At 32.9% G+C, this 11,535-nt stretch overlaps 1 protein-coding gene across 1 annotated transcript; it reads right to left on the bottom strand.

The window, feature by feature from the left end:
* Window positions 1-9,263: 9,263 nt before the first annotated feature.
* Window positions 9,264-10,233, bottom strand: LOC108485811 (ethylene-responsive transcription factor ERF017-like). The gene has a single exon (XM_017789657.2). The coding sequence runs from the start codon at window positions 10,103-10,105 to the stop codon at window positions 9,509-9,511; it is 597 nt and encodes a 198-aa protein (XP_017645146.1). The 5' UTR covers window positions 10,106-10,233; the 3' UTR covers window positions 9,264-9,508.
* Window positions 10,234-11,535: the final 1,302 nt, after the last annotated feature.

Below are 11,535 nucleotides of genomic sequence, written 5' to 3'. Positions count from 1 at the left end.
AAGCTCTGGCAGGCGCGCGAGGCTCAGATCAAACTGTTGTGTCTTTAGTTCCTCTTTGACTGCTACTCACATTACCCTTATTTCTGGGCGGTCTACCTCTAGCTACCATGTTACTCGGTCTCGTATTCTGTACTGTGTTTTGTTTAGCTAACTCAAGGCATTCACGAACGAAACGATCCATTGAATCCACATTTAAAATAGGCCCGATCATGCAATCTACAACTGTCGAGATGTCGTTTACCATAATGTTTACACTCGGGTTTATTCGATCTACCATTACCAACACTAGCTACTAAGGCAGCTCTCGAGCTCATAGGTGATCTATCTCGATCCCGTCTAGAATAACCTACAGTAGCCTTTGAACGGCTAAAATCATCTCAGAATTTCTTTAATGCCAACTGAAATGTTTTACTCGACAATCTTTTACATGAATCTCTAGCTTCAAATTCAGCTTTTCTTTTTTTTTTCCTGAGCTCTTCAGCTTTGCATGCTCGCTCAACTAGTACTAAAAGCTCTTTTATTTCAAGTATGCTAACTAACAGTTTAATGTCTTCGTTCAACCCATCTTTGAATCTTTTACACATTATAGCTTCGGTTGAAACACATTCTTGGGCATATCGACTAAGTCTTACAAATTTCCACTCATATTCTTTCATAGTCATGCGGCCCCGTTTGAATTCCAGAAATTCGTTTCGTTTCTGATCGATAAATCTCTGGCTAATGTATTTCTTATGAAACTCAGTCTAAAAGAACTCTCAGGTCACCCGTTCTTTCGGAACCACCGATACTAGTGTATTCCACCAGTGATATGCGGTGTCTCGTAGCAAGGATATGGCACATTTTAGACATTCATCAGAGGTACAAGATGGCTCATCAAACACACGGATAGTATTATCAAGCCAGAATTTAGCTCGCTCAGCATCATCATCATTACTGGCTCTGAATATGTAACATCTCGAAATAGGGCCTAAATGGAATAGTGGTTGCAAAACCACAAATCTGATATAGAAAAGTTTATTTCAAATAATTTTTATGATTTATTGAGTGATTAGATGCATGTGTTAGAGTATTGATAAGAAATTTTATAGATTGCATGTTTAATTTGCCTATTAGGGCTTATTTGCAGAAGTTACTGAAACAACCCGATTTAGGGCCTAAACGGAATGATGGTTTTAGAACCACGAATTCGAAGTCAAAAAATTTATTCTAATTAAGTTTTAAGGTTTATTTATTGATTAAAATATTGTTTAAAAATATCGTTAAGTAATTTTACTGATAAAGTGCTTAATTGGACTTTTAGGACTAAATTGCAAAAGTTACAAAATATGTATTCTAATTCATAAGTAATTTATTGAAATGGGGGTTTAAAGAGGAGGTCCTTAAATGGTAATTATACCATTATATTTCGTTTAGACAAAAATGGGCATGAATAGGACAAAATTTTAAAGAAAGGCCTTAAGGGCATTTTAGTCATTTGGTAATTAAAAGAAATAAAAAGGGAAAATAAAGCCAAAATTGACTCATCTTTTTCATGGAGGCCAAAATTAGCATGGGGGAAGCCATGGCTAGGGTTTTAAAGCTTTTCAAGCTCAATAGTAAGTCTGTTCTAGCCCTGTTTTTCAAGTTCCTTACGATTTTGGAATCCCGGTAACTTGATTAAGCTTATTCTAGCAATAATTTAAGCTAGGGTTCATATTTGGAAAAATACCCATAGGTGAAATGTGTTTATTTTGATGTTTTATGGTAGAATATGAAGGCTGAAATTATGTTAAACAACTTTTACTAAGCGGTTTTAAGCAAAAATGAGTAAAACGGCTTAATCGATAAAAGTTGTTATTGTTCATAACTATGTGTTAGAGTGAGAATTTGATGTTTCCATAGAAGGGAAAAATGATCAGCATGTCATAAAACATAAGAATAAGGGATGAAGTTTAATTCTCGAGCCTAGGGGCAAAAGTGTAAATATGCAAAAGTTTAGGGGCAAAATTGTAACTTTGAAAAAGTTTGAGTTAAGGACTGTTTTGAATATTAAATTAATTAAATAAGTAAAATATGATGTTTTAGATCCTGAAAAACGAGATTTGAATCTAGAATGGGAGAAAAATTGAAAATCGGAAAAGTTGGTAAAATGGCCGTTTTAGTATTGAGGTAAGTTCATATGTATAATAATCATTAATTTATGCATGTTTCAATGTAAAATTGATATATTTTCTATGATTTCCGAGGTGTTGAAAGTAAGTATAATTATGATGATTTAAATGTTCAATATTAATTCGACATGGAAATGAGAAAGTATGTAAGTTTGTATGTAAATAATACATTATCTTTATTATGTTTTTGTATTTCAGCATATTTTATGTATTGTAGCTGATTTTTGATTCATAATTGACTATTGGAAGTATGGAATCAAGTATTAGAAAGAGAGAGAAATCCCGGTTGAACCTTCGGAAAGATTGGATGATACAGATGGTATATAGCTAGGTCACATATATGGTGGTGAGTGCACATCATGTGTAAAAGAGAGCTACGAGACATTATGATGTAGCTAGGTCGCATAGGTAATACTATGTGTACACCATGTAGACAAGTGAGCTACGGGATATATGTAGCTAGGTCGCATGCGTGGTTCCAGGTGAAGGACACCATGTAGACAAGAGAGCTACGAGATAAACTGGCTAGGTCACATGGGTGGTACTAAGTGTTCACCATGTGTACAAGAGAGCCAAAATTATGTGTACAATCGAGCTAGGTCACATGAGTGGTGCTAAGTGAAGGCCACTATGTGTACAAGAGAGCTTCGAGGTGGGCTGTATGCGATACCATTGCGTATCTGTTATTATTCCGAAGCGTTCAACTGGGAAATTGATTAAATGAAATTTTGTATGACTTTGTGATGATAAGTATAAGTATATACGTGTGTAACTTATGAGCAATATGCTCGATATGTGATTGGAAATTGGAAATATTGTTATGGGAAAGTGATGAATACAATTGAAGTGTGAAAGATCAAAATTGACAATAAAACTGTTCTGGATAGTTGCAGTGACATGAATCTAAAAATTTACCAAAAATAGTATAAATTGAATCAAAGACTGAATGAGATATAAAATTAGAGCTTAATGAGTCTATTTTCATATAACAGAAACAGAGCAAGCAAAGGAATTCTATATTATGAGATATTTAAGTTTTCGAGAGACTGGTTCAGAATGAGTACGTGATCCCCTGTTCTGACTTGGAAAAGTCATTAAAAATTGTAAAAAAATAATTAGGGATATAATTTATATGCTTGAAATCCTTAATGAGTATAGTTTCAAATGAAGTGAACGAGAACATCCTTTGAATTCTGTACGAGGAGAAAATTGATTTGTAGTGAAGAGTGGTCAGAACAGTTAAGCAGTGAAACAGAGGTAACTTCAATGAATAAACTGTACTAATTGGCTAGACCAAAAATTTTGAAAATTTTATGGTAAGAATATATGTGAATCTAGTTTCAAGGGAAATTAACAGTTTGTAATTTGGAGTTCTGTAGCTTCAGAAATAAATAATTTAGTTTCTGGTACTCTGCTAGATAGCTTATTTTGAACCTGTTTATGATTGTAATAGTGAAAGTATGTGTGTTTGTGATGGTAATATTCCGGGAACATATTGTGACTTTGTTTAAAGTATGATAATGTATTGTTTATTAATATTTACATACTTACTTACTAAGCTATAATGCTTACTCCCTTCCTTTCCTTTTTCCTATAGTGTCCAGATGTTAGCTCGAGTTGGAGGTCGCCGGAGGTTAAATCACACTATCAAACTATTGATCGATATATAAAGGTTTTAAAGTATTTTAAGTCTTTGGCATGTATGGAGACTCGTTTAATTGTTATTAAGTTGCTAGGAATTGGCTTAAAATACTGACCTATGTTATTTGAAGGTCTCTATTGTATAAAGTCATTTAATGTAGATAGTCTTGATTATGTTGTTAATTAAATGATGCAATTTATGAATGTGCATGCTTGCCTATGTGTGTGGTTGAATTAAAGCATGATATGGGCCTTGTAAGCTCTTATTAAGGGACAGCTTGAATGTGTTTGAAAAAGTTTTAAATTAGAGTGAAATTATGAATCGGTTTTTATACGATGATTAGTGATTAATTCCGGTAATGCCTCGTACCCTGTTCTGGCGTCAAACACGGGTAAGGGGTGTTACAGAATACTTCAGCCCCGTGTTTTTTGATTTTATCAACAGGGGGCTTATGTAAACTCAACGAATTAATCACTTGAGGTATAACAGGTATCGAAAAAGGATTAAACGGGGGTAGAGGCTGTTGTGCAGCAGGATTTTTCCGGATATACTGAGTAAACCAGTCATTCATCATTTGGTAAAAGGCTTGTTTAGCCTCTCCCTCTTAGTTACTCAAAGTCGATCGAGAATCAACCGGTTCAATCCCTTGTTCGGGAGCAGGCGCTATACTCTTGAAATCATCAGCTACGACTCTATCGAGATCCTTTTACTATACGAAAACACATTTTCAAATGTCAAAAGTCATCACACTATCGCAGTATATAATATGGCAAGTATAACTAGACTCACACGCGCTACGTTAGTCCTAGAATTGACTAAACCGTAGCTCTAATACCAATCAAATATAACACCCCTAACCTGTATAGTCGGATTAGGGTTACGAGGCATTATCGAACATAAGCATATATCATTACAATCATGGTATCCGACTACCTAAATTAAAACCAAGCATATTTCATTTCATATATGGTATTAAGCACCTATTTTACAACCTTCAATTGAACATATTTATTTCATTAAATAATTTGCTAATGCACATTTTATAAGAAAAATATACTTATGTACATTCAATTATAAAATCAAATAATACATATCATATGGCTCATAAAACATTCATACATGAGACATTTTTAAACATTACCAATTGGTCAAATATAAACATGTACATTACTAATTCATGAGAAATCCACTATAATATCCTTAATCATTTTCGAACATCAAAGACATTTCATAGCACCTAATCCGTATACTCAATAACCATACCAGACCATATACCTAGTTATTTTAATTCATCACAAGACTATGTGCATAAGACCATAATAATTTAAACTCTTTTAAGCACAAATAACAACTAAAAGTACACCCATTTCACATGCCAAATTACCATCTTAAAATACATACACATAACCAATAAATTAACTACTTATTCAGTCATATAAGATATCTTCAATACATTATATTTATATAATTATGCCATATACCATACCACATTTTTTTACAAGCCAAAAATGCTCATACACATTATTCATTATTTCTAACCAAATCACCAATGCTGGCATACTAATACAAACTGACTCAAGATAACCACATTCTTTAATCAAACTATCAAGTATATCTTAGTACACACATGACCGATACAACATATTCGACATTAACATTTAACTAAACACTTGATTACATGATTTAAACCATCATTGCTGAATCAAAAGTTGATTATAATCATCTCATATATTTCCATCACATAACCGAATACGCAAGCACATTATAAACAATTACCAAACCAATTCATGTTACAAATTATACATCTCAACAATAAGTCATTAACAATCACAACCCAAATCACATTTATCATCCAATATCAAGCTTACCAAAATAAGTCATTTAAAAGATTTTTCATATCATTCACAACAAGGACATATAATCAAAACATCATACATACATGCCATGAGACATAATCACCAAAATAACTTATACCATAATCAAATATACCTGAACTTAAGCATTATGATCAAGCCATATTCGCATGGCTCAATATATATACAATTTCAAAACCAAACATACTAATATATCAAGCCTATACATGCCATATGTTCAAAGTTTCAAACTTATAAAAATATCGAAAACAATTGATAGTGTGATAGACTTTGCCGACGATCCCCGAGCTCGTAACTTGATTCCAAAATCAATAAAACAGAGGCAAACATACACACATTAAGTCATCATAGCTTAGTAAGTCATAAGCAAATAAATAACTCAATGACAATATCAACTCAATTTAACTAATCAATTTATGCTTTCATAATCACATTTAATTTCAAGCTCACAATTTCATATGTAACATATACTTTCATATATAAATTTTACCTCGGCCAAATATACATGTATCTATTATCAAAGTAACATTCAATTTCAAAACCATAGTACTATTACATAACCGAATATACACACTCATAAGCATATACTCTTGAATCAAATTTAATATCTCATACTTATACATATCATGTGGCCAAATATACTTCACAAATACACATATATATTTACATTAGCATAATGTATAATTTGCATCACATTTCAAATAACCAACTTAACTTATTTTCAAATAAGTAATCAATTATTTCATACCTGATCACTTAGCTCGATTTACACATTCGATCACAACTTATCATTACCCGTTGAACCATTCAGAATTGAATAGGATACTCGGATAAACACATATATCGTACAATGCCAACGTCCCAGATGTGGTCTTACATGCTACCTCATATCGATGCCACTGTCCCAAATAGGGTCTTACACGGATCAAATACGATGTTGATGTCCCAGACATGGTCTTACACGTAATCACATATCGATGCCAACGTCCCAGATATGGTCTTACTTGAGAAAACATATCGAAAATACTATGTCATGACATACGTATCCTAGCTATTCCTAAAGTTCGTACGGGGCTTTCGGACGTCATAACTCGATCAAATCGAAATCGTACACATAGATTCAAAGCTTATACATATTCAGCTTTCACATATATACTATCACATTATACATTTCAGCATATATAGTTCATATTTAATCAAATAAATAACATCTATTTGCTATAAACTTACCTCGGACAATGATAATCGGAACGGGATGACTAATCGACAACTTTAGTTTTTCCCCCGATCCAAATCCAATTTCTTTGGTTCTTGATCTAAAAATATTCAAATTAAACTCATTCAAACATAATTTCATTCAATTTATTCCAAAAACACATGAATAGGAAAATTACCATTTTACCCCTAACATTTAACACTTTTTACAATTTAGTCCAAATTGCACAAAACACAAAACATGAAAACTTTGCACACACCATGCTTAGGCCGAATGGTACCCATGTTCATACAAGTCCATATATTTCATTTATTTCACATTTTAGTCCCTCAATTTATTATTTTTGCAATTTAGCCCTAATTACTCAAAATCATCAAAAATTCCAATACAAAACATATTAATCCAAAGCATATCTTTCATAATTCATCAACTAACATCACAAAGCTCAAATTCATCAATGACATAACTCAAAATATTCATCAAAATCAGAAATTCAAACAAAGGCATTGTACATCACACTGCAACGATCTCAAAAACGTAAAAGTTATCAAAAACCGAGCTAGTTACATACCTTAATCAAGCTTAGATTTAGCCGAACCCTTAAAGGTTTTGTTTTTATTTATTTATTTTGATATTCGGTCAACACCAAAAGATGAACATAATGGCTTTTAATTATGTTTTATTATAACATATATTAACTTATTAACCAATTTACGTATTTAACCTTAATGATTTAATAACCAAACTATATATTGCATGTCATTACTGTCCATTCATATAATCAATGGCCTAATTGCAACATAAGTACTTCATGCAACAAAGACAACATCAATTCGGCCCTTTCACATTTAACCATCAAAATTTTATTTTACGCGATTAAGCTCTTTTTATTAAATCAGCACTCAAATGAAAAAATTTAAACACGATAAATTCACAGATAATAAACACAGAAAATAATTTTAAAATATTTTTCTGACTCGGATTCGTTGTCCCTAAACCACCGTTCTGAATAGGTCTAAATCAGGCTGTTACATGAGAAGCTTGCAATCCTTAATATGATGTCCTTTCTTATTGCAATTATAATAATTGAGAGATTCTTTCTTCTTGTCTTGCACGTCCTTGGTCTCGGATGTGGCCTTTTGCTTACCATTTCGAGAGTTTTTAGACTCGCTTACATAGTTCACTTTAGAACTTTTGGGAAGATGCACTGCATCACGCTTTCAAGTTTCCTCTTCAATATGCAAATGCCTAAGTATTTTCTCCACAATGAAGTCCTCTGCCATATGCAGAAGTTTCTTTCGATAATTGTTCCAAGACAAGGGCAACTTTGAGATGATAGCCCTGACTTGTAACAATTTCAGAATAAAAACTTTCAAGTCACGAAGCTTGCTTACAAGGACTTGTAATTCATGGACTTGATCCATGATCGGGATACTATCGAGCACTTTGAATTCAAAAAACTTCATTATTAAAAATTTATCAGTACCTTGTCTCTCGGTGTTGTATTTCTCTTCAAAAGCTTTCCATATTTCCACCGGGGATTGCATCGACATGTTAAGATCATACAATCGATTAGATAAGGTGTTGTAGGAATTCCTTAATTCTTACTTTAATTTTTGAAAATAGGATTGATTGTAATGATTTTTGTGAGCACCATAGACCCTCTATTTATATGCACTCAATAGATACTATTTCAAGGAGTCACAACCTTTCATGTTGACATACTTTTTAGAAGAAATATGTCCCATAGAAATGTATCCATCGAATGATAACTAATCACTTTCTAAATTTGAATAAGTGCTCATCAATAATTAAATTTGCAATTTACAAATTCCAACACTTAGTGGTGAGTGCATTCACGCTAATAAGCGAGTGGTTGATAGAAGATGAAGCATACAGATAGAGACCAATCGAGCGATGCAAGGTGGAGAGTCATCTACAAGTATCTTTCAAGTGACTTCTAGTTATGCCATGTATCCAAAAAGTGCAGGGTGTGTTTAAAATGATGCATTTAAGCATTCGAACATTTAGTGGAAATATGGCGTTGTATTAATAAATTGGGAAGGTCAGGATGGAGAATAAGAGCTAGGGAAGTAAAATTGGGAAAGTGAAAAGTGAAATCCAAGTTTAAATAAAGAAGATGCGCAAGCACTGTTGAAACTGATTAAACACTTTGATACCAACCCTTAAATAAGATCTGAAAAACAAAATAGAATAATTTACCCCTTAAATGGAGTACGGTCTGTTCTGACTCCAAGCAAGAAATTAAAATTTTAAATGAGAAATACCGACAAATTTTTCATTCTAAGCTCACACATGAAATTTATGTGTACCGACAGGTTGAGAGACATCCTATAATGTTTCCATTTTAACAGCTGTAGTAATATAATAATCCTTTTATATTTTATTAAAACAATAAACAGTAATCCATCCAATTACTACAAAAAATTACACACGAAAAAGAAGAAAAATAAAAAATTTTATAAACTTTACATTCGTTTTACGGAGTAAGCTATTATAATTGCTGCTTTTAAGGATGAGCAAAGAAGGATGGCCGTACAAAAATTGGCCCTCTCGAATATCCGGATCCAACTCTGGATACTAAAATGCCCAGGTCGACCCGATTTTAGAAATTCCAAAGAAAAGATTCTGGAACTAAAATCCCATCCAAATAATCCTCTTCGTACCCGATGCTGGGCAACGATGATCCGAGAAAATCACTTGAGAAATCCTCAAATCCAGGGAATATCAACCCATAATCCGATTCATAATTACCCGAACCGATTGTCAAAAGATCCAGAAACGACCCGTCCATAGGCAACTCACTATCTAACTGAACAGTCCCGTCCGAAACCGACGGTGATGGGGACTCCGTTTGGAACCCAGAGTTGGATTGCTCGGATTGGATCCTGGGAGGCTCCGAGTTCGCAAACTGTGCTGCAGCGGCTTGAATTTGGGGCGGCGTTAAAGACCTAGCTCCAGCTATCTCGGGAGGGTTATCAGGGAAGTTGAATTTGGCAGAGAGGCCGCGTAAGCAAAAAAGAGCGGCGTCGAAAGCACGCGCTGCTTTCTCGGCTGAGTCATAAGATCCCAGCCAAATCCTTTCCCTGCTGTTGGGTAGTCTGATTTCGGACACCCATTTCCCCCATTTTCGCTTTCGGACACCCTTGAACCGTGAATCGCTTCGCTCCACTGCTGGTTTTTCACTTATGTGTTTCACCATCTTCGAGTGCTATATGGCGGAAGTCTTGATTTTTTTGTTTTTGTTTTGTTCTTTGCAGAGGATTTGGTTATTGTTGTTGTTGTTGTTTGAGATTGAGAAGTAGACGAATTTGCGGCTCTGTTATATATAGCATATGGGGGAAGCCATCCTCTGACTCTGAGTGATGAGTCAAAGTTAAAGAGACGCGTCGATTGGAATTTGGAAGCCGCAAAGAGCTTCACTATGCTGATGTGGCGTCTTACGGATGTCCAAAAGTTCTACGCGGGGATGAAATTTCCACCATGTGCCTCTTTTATTACTCGTGCCAATATTCTACATCTAGAGACTAATTTAATTGTTAAGAATAATTTATTGGTACTTTAAAAACTATAAACATATTGCTGCACTGGATATGCATCGAATGCATGCGCTAGTCTCCTCACTCAGCTCTACAATTAACTTTTATATTAGAATTGCCAGAAAAGGAAAATGAAATTATTTTGAAGAAGAAAACTTTTTAAAAATATAAAATATCAACAACATGGTATGTATGTTGATTTGGCATTACTTTTATATTTAACCACATTTAGACCATCACAACAACAAAAATAATTATAATAGTAAATTTAAGAAATTAGAAATCATGAAATGCTATGTCCAATTTATGTTACTTGTGGGTGTCTCTTAAGATTTATTATGTGTTTAAATTTTATATATTTATTATTTTATAAAAAGAAATACATTTTAATTATTTCTCTCTGACTTGATATTCAATTAAAGTGTAATTAATATTAACTTAATCAATAATTTGAATATAATATAAATAAGTTAGATTTAAATTAAATGAAATATTAAAACAAGGATAATTATTTACTATATAGCCGGTGGAATAAGTGGGATTAAGATTTTGTCATATGTTTTAAGTTGTATTTAAAATATTTAAAAATATATAAATAAGATATGTGACAAAATCTCAACTTCACTTATGGAATAAAAATTTCCACCACTTATATACCAAATAATTACCCTAAAACAAATAATGGATGTAAAGTAATCCTACTCCTAACATTATAAAGTATGACCGGATTAATAATTGAATTAATAATTGAACTTAAATTATAATTAGATTAGAATAATTCTAGGCATGATTTGCATATATTACGACTTAATCTAACATAAAATTTAAAAGGTAAACTACACATATAGTCCCCAACTATAAAAAACTTTCATTTTAGGCATTCAAGATAAAAAATTTGCAATTTAAATATTCATGTTACATAGTTTAGTCATTTTGATCACTCCCATTAAAATCACAAATAGCAAGATGACCTAGCAGTTAAAAATGGTATAATAACAAATTTAACTCTCAACTTTTACATATTATGTCGATTTAGTCATAATTTTAAAAAGTAACTCTCAAAATTAACAAATGTTCTCAATTTGATCCTAAT

The sequence above is a fragment of the Gossypium arboreum genome, chromosome 6, assembly GCF_025698485.1.
Source record: "Gossypium arboreum isolate Shixiya-1 chromosome 6, ASM2569848v2, whole genome shotgun sequence".
In the NCBI taxonomy this organism is placed as follows: domain Eukaryota; kingdom Viridiplantae; phylum Streptophyta; class Magnoliopsida; order Malvales; family Malvaceae; genus Gossypium; species Gossypium arboreum.
This window is presented reverse-complemented; position numbering and strand designations above follow the sequence as displayed.